At 39.0% G+C, this 17,047-nt stretch overlaps 1 protein-coding gene across 11 annotated transcripts in view; it reads right to left on the bottom strand.

Moving 5' to 3' along the window:
• Positions 1-17,047, bottom strand: part of LOC121256681 — a 35,010-nt gene that overhangs the window by 14,618 nt on the left and 3,345 nt on the right. For 10 of the 11 annotated variants that reach the window (XM_041157540.1, XM_041157536.1, XM_041157545.1 and 7 more), the window contains exons 2-6: positions 14,340-14,425; positions 13,746-14,138; positions 13,567-13,650; positions 13,038-13,424; positions 1,511-1,571 (exon numbers count right to left, since the gene is read on the bottom strand). In XM_041157540.1, coding sequence (XP_041013474.1) covers positions 1,511-1,571; positions 13,038-13,424; positions 13,567-13,650; positions 13,746-14,138; positions 14,340-14,425 — 1,011 coding nt within the window. The remainder of the gene's footprint in view (positions 1-1,510; positions 1,572-13,037; positions 13,425-13,566; positions 13,651-13,745; positions 14,139-14,339; positions 14,426-17,047) is intronic. The other variant, XM_041157539.1, reaches the window with a different exon arrangement.

Raw genomic sequence — 17,047 nt, 5'->3', positions numbered from 1 at the left:
TAATAAAACATGCTGACCACTGAATAAAGCCAGCAATATTATCCAAGTAATCAACCATGGAAGCACCTTTATTCGAAGCAATTCTAAAGAGAAGGGAAAACATGCTTCAAGGCCTCATCTTCACACCACAAGTCATGCCAAAAACTGATTTGGTTTCCCCTACCCACCTCAAATCTGAAATTTCTGAACTCCCCCCATCCATTACGGATGAATTCCCACACTCCCACACCATATGCCCCTCTTACTTCGTTGGAGCACCAACCACCCCAAGAACTCCCATACTTTGCATCAATAACAATTCTCCAAAGAGCATCCCCTTCTTGATGATAACTCCACAGCCATTTCCCTAAAAGAGCCTTATTGAAAGTTTTCAGCTTTCTAATCCCCAAACCTCCCAATGAAAGAGGAGTGCAAATCTTATCCCACTCAAGCAAATGGAATTTCTACTCATTCTCCAAACCGCCCCACAAGAAAGCATGAAATATCCTTTCCATTCTATTAGCCACTCCTATAGGCAAAGGAAAAGGAGATAGATAATAGGTTGGGATATTAGATAAAGTGCTCTTGATTAAAGTGATCCTACCACCTTTGGACAGATAAACCATTTTCCAACAAGCCAATTGACATTCAATCTTCTCTATAATCCCATCCCAAATGGCCTTGGATTCGTGAGGTGCCCCCAAAGGGAGACCAAGATACTTCAAAGGCAAGCTAGAGACTTTGCAGCCCAAAATATTAGCCAAATCCCTTATATTATTGACCATACCAACAGGAATCATTTCAGACTTTGATAAGTTCACCTTAAAGCCTGATACGGCTTCAAAACATAGCAGGAGAGCCCGTAGAGAATGAATCTGATCAGAATTTGGCTCACAAAGGATTAAAGTGTCATCCGCAAAGAGTAGATGAGAAACATTAATGCTGCCATACGAAGGACTGCCCACAGAAAAGCCCACTATGAATATTTTTAAATTACTTTCTGATCTCAATCTCCACTTAGCTTTCCCCCACAGAAGAGGTCTGCTCCGCAGCTGAAAATTATTTCTTACCATTGAAAACCTTCCCTTTTCTTGATTGGTACCATTGAACACTTTCCCAGAAATACTTTTGACCAAAACAAATAGAGCCAAAATGATTTAACTTCTAATGCTAAAAGGAAATACCAAAAACCTCAACCACATCTTTTCCATGAGTGAACCAGAATCGTATCTTACTGTTAATAACTCCTCCAATTTCTAAAGTTGAGAAAGATAAGAGGAATAGAGAACAGAATTTAATAGGATTCAAAATATCAGATTAGACATAATCAACAAGCATGGAGACAATTGCCATATTCAAACACATCAATACGAAAATTTAAAACCCGACACTGAACAGGTCACCAAGAACATGAACAAGTTTTAAAACCATGGCAAAAGAAATTAGAACAACTTTTAGACCAACAAAGAAGTTTTCTTTTTATTATAAGTAAACCAAGATAAGGAGTCAGAGAGGAGTCAAAGAGGTAAACCTTCACATTTAGGTGAACACTTCGGCAAAGAATCTTCAGCCTCATCAGCCTCATTGGAGTCCTGCAAACAAAAATGAAAAATCAATTGTAAAACATATGTTTTATAAAACTAAACGTATAAGATCTAGGATACTGAAATGTGTAAATAGAACTCCAGAAAACTTCGGCAAATAGTTTAACATTTGAAAAACATATATGGACAACAGGTACATTTCTAACAATAAACCACCTATTTATGACACTGTCAGAAGGGCAACTGCATGGCTCTTGTTGCTCCTTCTCACATTCCTAATTTCAACTGAGCATGCTTTTTAAGATGCAAAACCGAGAAGTATAACCATCTCCGACAACAAACAGAGAAGATGGGGCCGGATTCCTTTAAAAATTTAAAAGATGGAGGGTGTATATGGCCTAAATCTTGATAACACAATAAGATTATTGTGAGATGAGTTTCTAGGGCACATAGGAAGTGATTATGTAACGCCCCAATAGAAGACCCAAATCAATTGTGATACCCCATATGATAAGGATAATGGTAGGTGGTGTATGAGATCCCACATTACTTGGGAAGGAGAAATTCTTGCTCTTTATAAGATTCCAATGGAGCTCCAATTATATCATTGACTAGTCCTTTTGGAGTATAGGTCATGTATTTTGGACCTTCCATTGGGGCATTACAAATGGTATCAGAGTCTATCCCAACCAAAAATGTGGGACTTGAGCCGTGCCACCAACAATGGATTGGCCCAACGAGGACATCAAAAATTTAAGAGGGGCAGATTGTAATACCTCACATAATAAGGATACGGGTAGGTGGTGTATAGGATCTCACATTGCTTGAGAATGAGAAGTTTTTGCTTTTTATAAGGTTCCAATAGGACTCCAATTATATCATTGACTAGTCTTTTTGGAGTATAGGCCATGTGGTTTGGGTCTTCTATTAGGCCGTTACAGATTACAATGTCACTTGGTTCAAGAGGGAAAGGCGAATCCAGCATCAACTCAGCTATGGTGAACTTACCTTTCATATATCTCTCAAGTAGGTGGCTCTTTCACGTGTCCAACAATCAAGATAACCCATCATAATCAAGAACTCATAGATTCATGGTATCTACCTATTTGTAGGCACATTTCTCGGATCTAATTCAAAAACGGCTTCCCAATTTATGTTCATAGCATTTTCCCATCACCCTAAATTGCAGGGGCATTCAAGGGGGTTGTAGATATTTTAAGTTTGAGAACATGTGGTTGAAATCTAAAAGTTTTATTGATAAAATCATGCAACAGAGGTCTTCTTACCTCTTCCAAGGATCCCAAGTTACATCAAGGCTTGCAACTGAAGGCATTGAAAAAAGATATGACGTATGGAATGAACAAATATTTGGCAATGTGAAATGTCAAAAGAACTCTCTCTTGGAGGAGCTACAAGGTCTGGAGGGTGTGGAGGAGGTGAAAGCTCTGTTTGAAGATGGGAAATCATGCAAAACTCAGGTGATTGTAGACCTTGAAAGGGTTACCTACTTGGTGGCAAAATTCAAGGGCATTATGGGTGAGGCAAGGGGATAAGTGCACTAAGTTCTTTCATCGAGTGGCTAACCCACACAAGAGGTACAATGCTATTGAGATGATGATGATGATGGATAGTTCTACCATTCCAGGGTAGGAATGGTAGTGGGACTACCACGATGAGATTTCTAGAAATATGAATAAGTTATGCCACAAACATACACAGATAATATAAACATGACTATATAATAAACATGAGTATATATGCATGAACTTCAGCTTGCTTTCATAAAACTGTATTTCTTTTTTCTCCTGTCTAGATTCCTCATCATCTTTCATAAAACAAAATAGCATACTTTCTTTCATAAAAACATCATGCATCATCTTTTAGTCTAGCTTATGGTACCTCACAACTCCAAACTGTGTGCACCTACTAGTTATCTTCACCACACAACAAGCTTTGAGAAACGTTAGTCCCTTCAAATTAACCCGAAATCAAGGATCATATTCTACAATATCATCAGCACCTACTTTTTGAACACTTCGTGTGGAGACTTAAGCTTGATGGCTTACTATTTGAAACCATAGACCAAGAAGGAGTAGGGAGGCTTGAGAGGCCTTTTGAAGAGATGGAGATTAAGTGGTAAAAAGCATGGATAGTGACAAAGCTCCAAGTCTCAATGGATTTGTTTTTTGAATTCTTCCAAACCTGAAGGGAAGTGGTTAAAGATGACATCACAAGGGTCTTTTTCAAGAATTCTGTGCTAATGAAAGGGTTGAAAAAAGCCTCAAAGCAACCTTCGTAGCAATCATTCCTTCCTAAACAACCTGGTACAAGAAGAGTTTTCCACACTTTATCCTTGTGGGCTTTTGTTATTGTTCTTAATGGAGCTTTCATGATTTTCTGGTATCCCCAATCTAGCCCCTAACTTGTAACTGATTATTCTCTTTGTATACTTCATGTCTACTCAGGCTTTGCCTATTTATTTTATTCAATAAATTCTTATTTTACCTATAAAAAAAAACCTGGTACAGTAAAGATCAGAGATAACTGTCCCATTAGCCTTGTGGATGGGGTGTATAAAATTCTATCAAAAGGCTTGGCAAATAGATTGAGCCCAATAATGGAGAAGATTGTACTGAAGCCCCAAATCCACTTTGTAAGAAGATGACATCCTTGATTTGGTGCTTATTGCTCATGAATGCTTGGATGGCAGGCAAAAGTCAGAAGAAATGAGGATACTTTGCAAGTTGGATATGGAGAAGGCCTATGATTTAGTGAACTGGAATTTCTTGCTTTTATCTGCTTATGATGGTCCGCCCCTTGTTGTGTTGCATTTATTGATCCTAGTCTACGTTTTCCATATAGCCACCTTTGGGGAGAAATGGTTTTGGATAGCGCATTGTATTTTGAAAGTTCACTCCGCTATATTGATGAATGGCACAACAAGAAGCTTTTTTCAATAGTTCCCGATGAGACAAAGATCCACTATCTCCCCAACTTCTTGTTATTGCTATGAAAGCTCTCAACAAAATGATTATTGGTATTGTATATGGTCCTTTCTCCATGGGTTTTCTGTGGAGGATACAAACATTGGCACACCAATATTGCTCATCTCTTATTTGCATATGATACCCTTATTCTTTGTAGTGTCGACCAAGGCCAGATTAGTTCTTTGCGAAAACTTTTATGGTGCTTTGAAGCTGTTTTGTGTCGACCAAGGCCAGATTAGTTCTTTGCAAGAACTTTTATGGTGCTTTGAAGCTGTTTCTGGTTTGAAAATAAATCTAGCAAAGTAATAATTGGTTCTGTTAGGAATTATTCCTGATGCAGAGAACTTGGCTAGCATTCTAGGTATAAGGTATCTTCCTTAACCATGAAATATCTCAACCTCCCTCTATATTTAATGTGGTGTACTTGGAACGAGAGGAATGGTCGTTGTTTTGATAATAGGGAACACTCATTGAGAATAAGAAAATTGCTTTTTTTATACATTTTTTTTATTATTATTATTTTTTACAGTTAGTAAGAAAATATTTTTTTTAATAGTTTAATAAGAAAATTTTATTACCAAGAATGGGCAAAGTCCAAGTACATAGGACATATACAAAGAAAATACCTACTTCACACTATAAACGAAAAGAGACTAAAGCAAATCCTGAAAATAATCATCATTCAATACAAGAGCCTTAGCCCACAAACACAAAGTGCTAAAGAAGAAATCCCAAAGTTCTCCCATTGAGCATTATTTGTCTTCAAAGCATCTCTCATTCCTTTCCAACCAAAGACACCACATCAAGCACAAAGGAATCATCTTCCATATGACAACACTTTTTCTCCCTTCAAAACTTAGGGACTAGTTTTAATGACTTTTATGCTTTTTTCACAGCGCTTAGCTTGTAACTAGGTTCATCTCCTATATACTTCTTGTGAACTTGGGCTTTGCCTAATTACATGGATTAATAAATTCTTCTTACTTATAAAAAAAACATATATATATGCTAAATTATATGCTAAATTCAATGTTCTTTTTAGGGAGAGGGATAGCTAAACACACAATTCAAGCACCCACAAGAGATATTGACCTCAATGGTTTTTTTTTTTTTTTTTTTTAATCAGTAAAAGATAGATATTATATATATGAATAAAATAGATATAGCCCTTGTACACAGGAAGTATACATAAGTGCTCCTAAATACATTCTAAAAACAATAAATTAACGACAAGAAATCCTGAATATTGTCCCCATGCAATACAATAGTGGAAAACCAACACACATTAGAGTGAGGAGAAAAAAATTCTTCAACTTGGTCATTGTACTTTCCTTATCTTCAAAGCAACGCGCATTCCTTTTCGTCCAAATACACCATATAATGCACAACGGAATCATCTTCCACATTGCTGCCACTTGGTGACAGCATTGCAACTTTATCCAACAACCCAACAAATCCACCACCCTCATAGGCATAGCCCAAGCAACATCAACCCTTTGAAAGATCTTATCCCACAACGCCCTTGATACCTCACAGTGTAATAAGAGATGGTCCACAGATTCTCCATTCTTCTTACACGTATAGCACCAATCCACCAATACACAACCTCTCTTCCTCAAATTGTCCATGGTCAATATCTTTCCTAGAGCAGCATTCCAAACAAAAAAAGCTACTTTAGAAGGCACTCGAGATCTCCAAATATTCTTCCATGGGAATGGAGTATTGTCAAGATGTGTTGCCAAGATGCTACAAAACGCCTTAACTGTACATATCTTGTGATTATTAGACATCCACTTCAAGCTATCTCGTTATGCCCTAGGAGTCTCCGTGGAATATAATAAGCTGAAAAAAACTGAAACACTAGGTAATTCCCAATCATGGAAATCCCTATTAAAAAGTATATTCCACTGGTGCATACCATGAGAAAATAACTGCACGTCTACCACTGAGGCCTCCCTATTAGCTGCAATATGGTATAGAGCCGGAAAAATCCTTTCCAATGCCCGATCTCCACACCACACGTCCCGCCAAAATCTGATTCGATTGCCCTCACAAACTACAAAACGAATTTAATTTGCAAAGCATGGCCACCCCTTCCTTATATACCTCCATAATCCCACACCGTACCCCCCTCTCACTTCATTAGAGCACCAACCACCCAACCCAATACCATATCTAGCTTCAATAATATCCTTCCACAATGATCCCCCCTCCACATGATATCTCCAAAGCCATTTTCCTAGTAAAGCTTTATTAAAAATTCTCAAGTTACACACACCCAACCCCTCATTCACAACTGAGCCACATACAGTCTTCCAACTCACCAGATGAAATTTTTTCTCCACCCCCATGCCTCCCCATAAGAACGCCCTAAAGAGTTTCTCCATTCTGTTCACCACCACTACAGGCATAGGAAACAAAGATAAAAAATAAGTGGGGAGGTTAGTGAGAGTACTCTTGATAAGAGTGAGGTGGCCCCCTTTTGACAAATACACCCATTTCTAGCCAGCCAACCTATTCTCTATCTTCTCCACCACCCCATCCCATATAGCTCTATTCTTGAAAGTTGCTCCCAACGGCCGGCCCAGATATTTCATTGGGAAAGAAGACACCTTACAATCCAGAAGGCTTGCTAAACTGTAGATATTAGAGATTGCACCCACAAGAACCATCTCGGACTTACCCAGATTCACCTTTAGCCCTGATACTCAGGGTGGGCAGCAGGGCCCCGCACCCTCCATCCCCCGCCACCGCAACTGTCTCGTGGGGGGGGGGGGGGGGGGGGCGGACGGAGGACCCCCTCCACCCGCACCCCGTTATCCGGGGGAATCCCCCGCCCCCGCACTCCGGGGGCTGGGGGCGGGTAGCACCCCTACCTGATACTACTTCAAAGCAAAGTAACAGTGCTCGTAGAGATTGGATCTGGCTTCCATTCGCTTCACAAAAAACTAACGTATCATATGCAAAAAGAAGGTGTGAGATGATAGTAGGGCCACCAAAACCATTGCCCACCTGAAAGCCAGATAAAAATACTCCCCCAACAACAGCATGCACCATCCTACTTAAAACCTCCATAACTATAACAAAAAGAAAAGGAAATAGGGGATCTCCCTGCCTCAGACCCCGCGAACTGTCAAAAGAACCAGCCGATGTGCCGTTAACCAGAACTGAGAATCGGGCGGTTGAAATACAATGACGCATCCATGAAATCCACCTATCCCCAAAACCACATCTCTCAAGTGAGTATAATAGAAATTATCAGTTCACATAATCATATGCCTTCTCCATATCAAGCTTGCACAGAACACCTAAACCTCCCTCCTGTAATATGTACTCCACACACTCATTTGCAATGAGTATTGAGTCAAGAATTTGTCTCCCACAAATAAATGCATTTCGACTTAGAAATAATCTATTCCAACACTGGACTAAGCCGGTTAGCAAAAACCTTCGAGATAATCTTATAAACACTACTGACCAGGCTTATAGGCCCAAAGTCTTCAATAGTCAAAGCCCCGTGTTTCTTAGGAATGAGAGCAATAAAGGTCGCATTAAGGGATTTTTCAAACTTTTGAAGAGAGTGAAATTCATTGAAACCCTGTACAACATCACCTTTCACAATGTCCCAACAAGTTTGAAAAAAACCTATTGAAAAACCATCCGGCCCCGGCGCTTTATCTTTAGCCATTCTAGATATGACCTTGTAAATCCCCTCTTCAACAAAATGCAAGGCATCAAGCTTCGGCCTCCCAAGGAAACGATTATGTGAGGAGAGTCTCATAGTAATGTACTATATGGTTTTCTAGCTAGAGAGGGGAAGAAAACACCTGAGAACCTGATTGAAGTGACACGATAGCATTATTACGCCAATGTGAATTAGCCACTTCGTGAAAGAACGTTGTACACCTATCACCTTCTTTCAACCAAAAGGCCATGGATTTTTGACACCATGAAGTTTCCTCTTACAACAAAACCCTCTCCAGGTTTGCCATAACCGTGCCCTTCCTCAATAACATCTCCTCTGAAACTATGTTGCCCCTCCCTTTCGATCTGTCCCTTCTTTCACATCATAATTAATGGAACAAGTTAGCCTTTTAAGCTCCCTATCCCGCTTTGTGGCTAACTTCGAATGACTAGCCTCAAGTGCTATAAGGAGAGCCTTGAATTGTTCTTCGTAACCTCCAAACAAAATCCCAATGACATCTTGAATCTCCTCTACCTTCTTAAACACCCAATTTGAAGAACAACTCCCATAAGTAGAGCTGGGAGGGAGTGTACACAAAGGAGTTAGGATGGCCCCTTCCTCCCCAGTGCTGGTGGGAGAAAATAAAGCCAGTTCTAATCCACTCACTGAAGCTGACTCCCCACTGGAAGGAACAAGACCCATCGGAGACCCCAGTGATGAAAAGCCATGTTCCAACATGACTGACTGCACCGAAATCACCATTGGGCCTCCATCCACCACACACAGCCTTGTCTGTGTATTTTCCAATGATAACTCATGAGGCAGTGACGTGAACTCCACCAAAAACCCATCCTCTGCCGGCGATAACTGCACAGGAGCAACATCTACTCCTTCGACCACCACTCGCAGCAGAGACTGAGCACTCTCCAACAAAAACCCAGCTGACGGCAACGGGAAAACAGCCCTCGAAGTCTCCATTACAACCAGATCCTCTGCTAACTCGCCGTCCTCCATATCTTCCCGTCGAAAAGACCCTACCGGCACCCCGTGGTGGTCGACCACAACCGGCGGTTCTTTCTGTGCCGGTGTGGGAGCCGGCAAGGCGCTTATTGGCGCCACGCGCAATCGACTAGGGCCAAGGGCTGATATTACGGGCATCGCCCGTTGCTTCGGTTGCCAGCCTTATTTTGGGCCTAAGGCCTGGCCCACACCAGAGCCCAAGCCAGAGCCCACACACGGGCTTCCCCTTTCCAACGCCCAACTCCTTCTGGCCCGAAATACAGCCCAAGCCCCTCCCATCTCCTTCACAGCCCAAACCCAACTACAGCGCCTCCTTCCCCTTAACGCTGCGTTTTAGCCAGAAAACTTCATCCAATAAAGACCCAAATTTTTCCTCCATATTACTCAATACCCTTGGTATACTTTCCTCATTTGACCCTAACCATACGTTGCCAACTCCCCCACAATCTTCCACGATCTCTGCACTAGCCACGGCTGGCACCACAGCAGTCACACCTCGCGACTGAACCTTCTGTGCTTGGAGCACCGGACTGTACGACCATGAACCAGCTGCTATCAACAATGGAGCACCCCCTTCTTGCCTGAACAACTTCAAGTTTCCTGCCTAGAAAGCACTAGGTGCTCTATTTCTCCTATTCAAAACAGAGGAAGAGGAACGAGGACTGAGCTCCTTCACTGTATCTCCAAAATTTCTCCACCCCTCCCCCTTCCTTCCTTCCGACACAACAATCAGACCTCTTCTCTTGTCATGCCCAAACTCCGAGTGGATAATAAATCTGCCAAAATAATTACTTCCTGTCCATGCCATTAACACCATATGTCCTTTTCTACGAGTTCTCAGGAACTCTGCAGAACCCAGTGATGCTGCACATTCCTTCACCATTAAGCCCAACCACCCCAAGGCTTCATGATCCAAGGAAATGTATTTCACCGCACGACAACTACTCTCTGTGATTCTCCACCACCTTTCATTCTCCTTTCTAAACTCAAAAACCTTATGATCAATAACAACCTCCCTGCACAGCCCCATCAAGACCAACCAATACGGTACCCAGACTAGACTAAAACTCTAAACTCCTCAAGGGACTGTTGCCATTAATGCACCAGTAACAACGAAACAAGAAAGAAAAAGAAAAAAAAAAACCCAACGAAACAGGAAGTGTACGGAGAGAAAATATTTTGAGAGAGAAAAGCACCCATAAATTTGACCTCAATGTTAGTAAAGCAAAATGGAAATCCTGTCTAGAAAATCAAAGAACTGAAGGACTCAAGAAACAAATAACGTTGGGTAATTGTCGATGTTATACCTTTTATTGTAGCTCCATGCACAATAAAAACATCACTTGCATTAGGTTCTATCGCTTTTTATTGTAGGTTCTATCGCTTGTAAAGTTCTCCAATGGTTAGTTTTTTTTTTTTTTTTTTTTTATAGTTAAGTTCTCCAATAGTTTCTGTTTTAATGACTTCATAAAGTTCACTTCTTCTGAAATGCCATCAACTCAATAGATGGTCCCTCTGATAAAAGATTTGCCACATACTTTATATGGGTGATGCAGGCAGCAAGAAACTTGTTTTTGTTTAAAATAAAAACATATTGTCGAATTTTATGTGGATTCACAATTATATAAATGGCCATGTTGCCACAACTTTATACGAGTGACACAAGTAGCAAGAAACTGGTTTTATTGTAGGAATCATGGGCATTCAAATAATTGTCGGAAATCTGGAATGAACCGTATTGGGTCCATTAGGATTATCATCTCTTTTCTGTTCCTAGTTAAATCTTCCTATTATATATTTCCTGGGTACTCAGACTATGCCTTTTGAAAAAAAAAAAAAGGGTATCGAGTCCAATGGATTATATATATATATATTTTTTAATGTCGGGGAACCTCTCCAAAGCAGGGTCCTTCGGACCCACCCCTGCAGAGAAAACCCCGGTCCCGTGCACCGCACCCTCGAAAGTTTTCCTACACGAAACTGGTTAAATCACTGGCTTTTCACCAGGGGGTGTGGCCCCAAAGAATTGTTTGCACCCATGAGATATTGAACCTTAGACCTTGAAGGGAGTCATACCCCAAGACTTTGAAGGGAGTGAATATAATCCATATAATCGAAATCCAATGGATTATATTTTATATTATTGGCCTCGTATATTATTGGGTTTTATTTGTGGGTATCAATAGTTATTCAGCTCAAGCTAAGAAGCCAAGGCCCCAAGATTCCAAATCTTATTAGGGTTAGATTTTAGTTGGCTATACATATATCAATGTAATTCAGACAAAGGAGAATTTTGCTTTCTTAAGAGGATTGTGATATAACCCCAATCCGAGGTGCGGTGCCAAGGATAACCTAGGTGTGATGTTTAGGTCACCTAGATGTGGATGTTAGCAAATTATATTATTCTTCCTTTTTTTTTTTTTTTTTTTTTTGTTTCTAACAACTTCCCAAGTCCTCAACTTTAAAAACCCCCAATGCTTAATACCATAAATCATTCTGTAGATCATCATCTCTTCAGCAGCCCCAAACTTGAGTTTTATCCCCTTTGTTTCCCCTCCAAAGCCCACCTTTTCCCTTAAACATTTAAAAATCCCAAACTCCCGAGCATGTACCCACCGCAAAACCTTAACCCCAGCTTCCACTACACCCTAGAATAAGCTGCTCCCACAAATATCCAGCAACTATTAACTCTTTTTTCCGAGAACAATATCCATCAAGATTCCATATTTTTTTAAACCAAATCAATATTTCAAGCCTTTAGATACAAAAAAACCCGAACTCTATCAAGACAGCAACCTAGAGCTCCTTTCTTATTCCTATACTACATCGAATTTGGTATCAGAGTTTGTTTGGCCTGCATCAAGTGACCTTAGGCATACGAACGGATCCCACTATGGTGCAGAAACATCAGACCATACATTGAATCATACACACCGTGACCAGTTAAGTCACACAATCAGATGAAAGGATCCAATCTGCAAACAATAGCACCACTTTCAGAACTCAAAAGTGGGCAAGAGATAAAAGGGTTCACGATATCACTCGAACTAGTTAGGGTGGAAGAATCTAGAGGACACGGAATGTCATTGTAAGGTACCCGACTATAAAGAGCTTGACCAAAACCAACTTTCCAGGGGAAAAACAGATTATATACCTACAATATCCATGACAAAATGACATCAAAACTAAAAATGTGTTGTTGAATAGAATTTCACCAGGATAAAAATAATAGTAGAAATTTTCGATAAAAGCTTAAGTGGAAATTTTCAGTTGAAATAAACAAAATAGTGTGGCAAAGCCTCAAACAATAGAGGAACATACAGCAAGAAACTGAAGGGAGGATCAAAATAAAATATAAAACTACTGCTAATGTTTTCTCCTTGTTTTCTCAAATGATCCACAGCTACAACTTCCAAGTGCGACTCTAACAGAAGGACGACACGACAATGACAAAATAAAAGAACCTTAGAAATGAAGAAAGGAAAAATTAATACGCCCATGAAATGACATCAAGGTAATAACTACATGAAGGAAAGTTCAAGCAGTATTGACACAGTTACCAAGAACTGGTAGAACAAAGTATGGGATTTTATGTAAAAGGTATTAACAAGCTTGCCATTCTCAGCACGAACCCATGTCAAACTTCTACTAGAGGATAAAACCAACGTGCATGATCCCCAATCCAAAAGCACCGATTAAATTTCTTTCTTTCCAACAAACAAAACATAATCTCTGAAAAAAACCAAACTTACAAAAAGCTCCAAGCAAATAAGTATAAGATTGCAAAAAAAAAAAAAAAAAACAGATTATAAAATGACTTACCTTTTCAGCAGCATTGGAGATTGATGATTTACTTGAATTATTATATGGATCTCTGCTGCAGATTGGATCTACTTTAATCCTATCCATCACCATTCCATTGTCACTCAAAATATCATCTGACGAACATATTAATTTGTTATCCTTCGAAATCCTAATGTTGCTTTTGGTTCTTCTCCGTAGGGGTACTGACTTAACAGTAACAGGATCTGGAATATGAGACTCCGATACTGTTAACACATCAGATTCAAAAGCTGTCCCAACTTCATCCTCACATGAATTTGCTGAATTTGCTTTAACTTTCAAATTCTTCTGTAAGGTACTTATATGAGTGTGATTTCTAAGCCATTTGAATATTTTGCTTTGTAAGTCAGGAACCATGCCAACATCCTGCAGAGAAAGTGAAGACAATACATAAAAGAAAGAGCAAAATAATTATATGCTAAAAAGTGTGGTCAGAAACTAGTCACCAAGGTAAAAAATTAAATTTAAATTAAATTAAATTAAAAAAATAACTCGTTAAGTGTATTACAGAGAGTGTTGCTGTTAATGAATCAGGTGAAATGCCAATCTCCAATGCTACATCTTGCACATTGAATTTTCCTTGATCAATCAACTGCAAAATTAAAAAGCCATTAACATTTACAATTCCAACCTAAATTGAATACAGATTATAGAATTGACCACCCCAAAGCGTGCGAACACAAGTACCTTCTTCAAAATCAGTGCAACATCAAGGGATGCATATAGGTTAACATCCTCATTGCTCCTCTCAAGTTCTCCCACATTAATGAGTTGCTGTGCGTCACCACATTCCAACATAATCTTGGCATTTACTCCAAAATTGGAACACTCTATCTGTTGTACTTCACTATCACCTGACTTATCAGAGATAGTATCAGACGTTCCCATATGGGCTGCATCGTTATCTCCATTTCGGCCATTGATCTTCAACTTGGGTGACTTGTTCACAGAGACTGCCACAGGAAGATGGTTAGCAACATTGGAGTCACCACCAACAGCCAAAGAGGGATCACCTGCATGTGAACTGCTGCTACTCTCCAGTACATCAGAGTGCTTTGAGCAAAAAGCCCTTAATTCAACCTGTAGAAATATCCACAATAGATAGGTCTCCATAATCAGAAAGCCTCATCCTACCATATAGCCAGCTCTTAAAAAAAAAGGGTTCAATAAAATTGAAGAGAGAGAGGAGAATGATGTAGTAACAGCTATAGCGCATCAAAAGTAGTATTGGCAACTGTAAGAAAAAATTTTGAATATAGGATGCAAATCGAGATGGCTTACATTATCACATCCATATTTTCCCCAGACCTCCATTCTGAATCCTGCCTCCCTCGCGCATATAGGATGGAAGGAAGTTCTGCAAGTTCCTATCACCAAAAAAACCAAACAAAAATACACACAAACCATTACTAGAGGAAGGATAGCAGTAGAAGGTGTAAACAGGTCTGAAACGAACCAACACTTAAAGCCAATTTTACCCAGCACCAAGAGGAACTCGCAATCAATGAAAAGAGCTCAGTGAAGCAAACATGATTTTTAAGGTAGATAAGAGAATCATTCAAGAAACCACTAAAAGAATAACAATAAGCATTTAAGAAGTTGAAAACCAAAGACCTGCAAAAGTATGCCCTCCACAACCTATATAGTTCAATTGAGAGAAGCTTAGACGACCCTAGTTTGTTTTTGCAGGTGAGATGAGTTGCGATAAAAGTTGAAAATTGAATAAAATATTGTTAGAATATATTTTTTTAATATTATTTTTGTTTTAGGATTTAAAAAAGTTGAATTGTGCATTTTATTTTGTGTGGGACCTTGAGAAAGTTGTAATGATTAAATGAAATGAGTTGAGAAATGTTGTGAAAACAAATGCTAAATCCCAATAGATGTTCACATATAACAAAATTAAAGGACACTTTAAAGGCATTACAATAAGTAACAAGGCATGCATCATCAAGGCTTCAACATGCATCCCCTGAGAGTTCTGGCCTATACAACATTGAACAATGCTTAGTTTGCACTTCTTTTTTGGGAGGACACACACATATATCATCTTTGTGAATACCCAATAACCTAGGGTACAAACACGAGAACCAGTTAGAGTATACTGAACATTCACAAAAAATGGCATTTTTCTGTACAAGGCAAGTGAGAGAGTTGTTTTACACAAGGACCAAGCATCAAGCATCGGGTGCTCATTAGGGTAAAAAACTTACGGTTTCATGCAGGAATCCTGTAAAGACAATTTTTAGTTGGTTTCCATTATGATTGAATGGAACAACAGTATATTCAGTGGAGCTTCCTTAAATTCACTCATAGTCACTTATTTTTTGTTTACCTATCCAAAAAAATGTGTTTCTAATATATTTCTATGACCAAATAGTTGTTTCATGCAAAGTAGGGTGTTTGTTGTTTTATATCTCATTAGTTGTAGATGTAACACTCGACAACTTAAGGAAATTTCAGATTCATTGTCATGGAGTGGTGTTGTTGTATGTGCAAAAAGAGTGGGGTGTCAGATGATCATTATTACTTCATTGTGAAATTGCCACAACATTATGGAACAACTTCTTCACTTGGGTGGGACTAGCTTGGGTGATGCTGAGAAGGGTGATCAATCTCTTACCTTCTTGAAGAGGCCTTCAGAAGGTAACTCTCATATTGCCGCAATATGGAAGATGATCCCAATATGCTTATGGTGGTGCATTTAGAGGGAAAAGAATGACATAAGCTTTGAAGATCAAGAGCGATCAATGGAAGAGCATAGGAAATTGTTTTTCAATACTTTACTTAATTGGCTGGTTGTAATTGATTTCAGTAGAATGAGTTTTCATGAATTTCTTGTATTGTTGAACTAGCACGCTAAGGCGATGCACTTGTATATGTCTCATATACCAGGGCTTTTGCCTATTCTTATGATCAATAAAATTTTGTTTACCGATCAAACAAAAAAAAATTTAGAGTAACATTTGAAGATCTCTTTGTATACATAGTTTCTTTCCATTTTTAAACGGATTTATTACTCATCAAAAAGAAGATGGGCTCTAATTGAATGACTGTAATTGAACCTTAATTATCTTCAAATCTGGATAAAGCAAGAAGCGGCACTAGGACTACAACTGCTAAGGAAAGAGGCTCAACTCAGCCCAAACATTAATTACCAGTGCAGGCTCAAGGCATATTGTATTTATCTTCAGAAACTTGTATTATTTTCTGATAATTAGAAACTTGTATTATTAAGCATACATATCTATCTCTGTTTTAGCAAGAATTTAAATTTCTCCTTGTTTAAGAGTTTGTTTACTTGATTCTGGTTGCACGCTAAAGAACCATAGGCACCCACTAAGAAACAGTAATACAAGTGTTTTGAATGCCTACCTACTTTTCTCATCAATAAAATTCTTCTTTACCACCCGCAGGGGGGGGGGGGGGGGGGGGGGGGGAACAGTTGTTTTGACATCACAAAAGCAAACTTAAAAGACAACTCCTCCCCTCTAAGAATATGGTGGAATGTCAAGTATGAGGTCAGGAGAACTGGGTGTGTGAATAACTTACTGATAAAAAAGAGTTTTTCATCAAAATGCACAACCTATTTCCCACTTTATTTTATGAGTACAACAGAAACACTGCAATTTATTTTGCACATATTATAATCATAAGAAAAACAAGGATGAATTCAATTGCACATCTTGAAACATATGGTCAACAGAACCGTGCATCATGTCCCCAACTGCTAACTTGCCAATTTTTCAAAATAAGATAAATGTTAAAGCATAAGATCCCATTTAGCAACACTACATGTGACTAAAAGTATTTATCAAAAAAAAAAAAAAAAAACGTGACTAAAAGTGCAAATTGACAGGCAGTTTTTTCCTCAATTAAATACCAAAATTAGAGGAAAAAAAAAGGGTACATTCTTTTTTGGATAAAATTTTGGAAAGAGTAAAAAGCATAAAAATAAAAAATAAAAAAAAATAAAAACATGTCAGTAT

This window comes from Juglans microcarpa x Juglans regia, chromosome 3D (assembly GCF_004785595.1).
Source record: "Juglans microcarpa x Juglans regia isolate MS1-56 chromosome 3D, Jm3101_v1.0, whole genome shotgun sequence".
In the NCBI taxonomy this organism is placed as follows: domain Eukaryota; kingdom Viridiplantae; phylum Streptophyta; class Magnoliopsida; order Fagales; family Juglandaceae; genus Juglans; species Juglans microcarpa x Juglans regia.
Note: the sequence above shows the minus strand (reverse complement) of the source record. Positions and strands in the feature narration are given on the sequence as shown.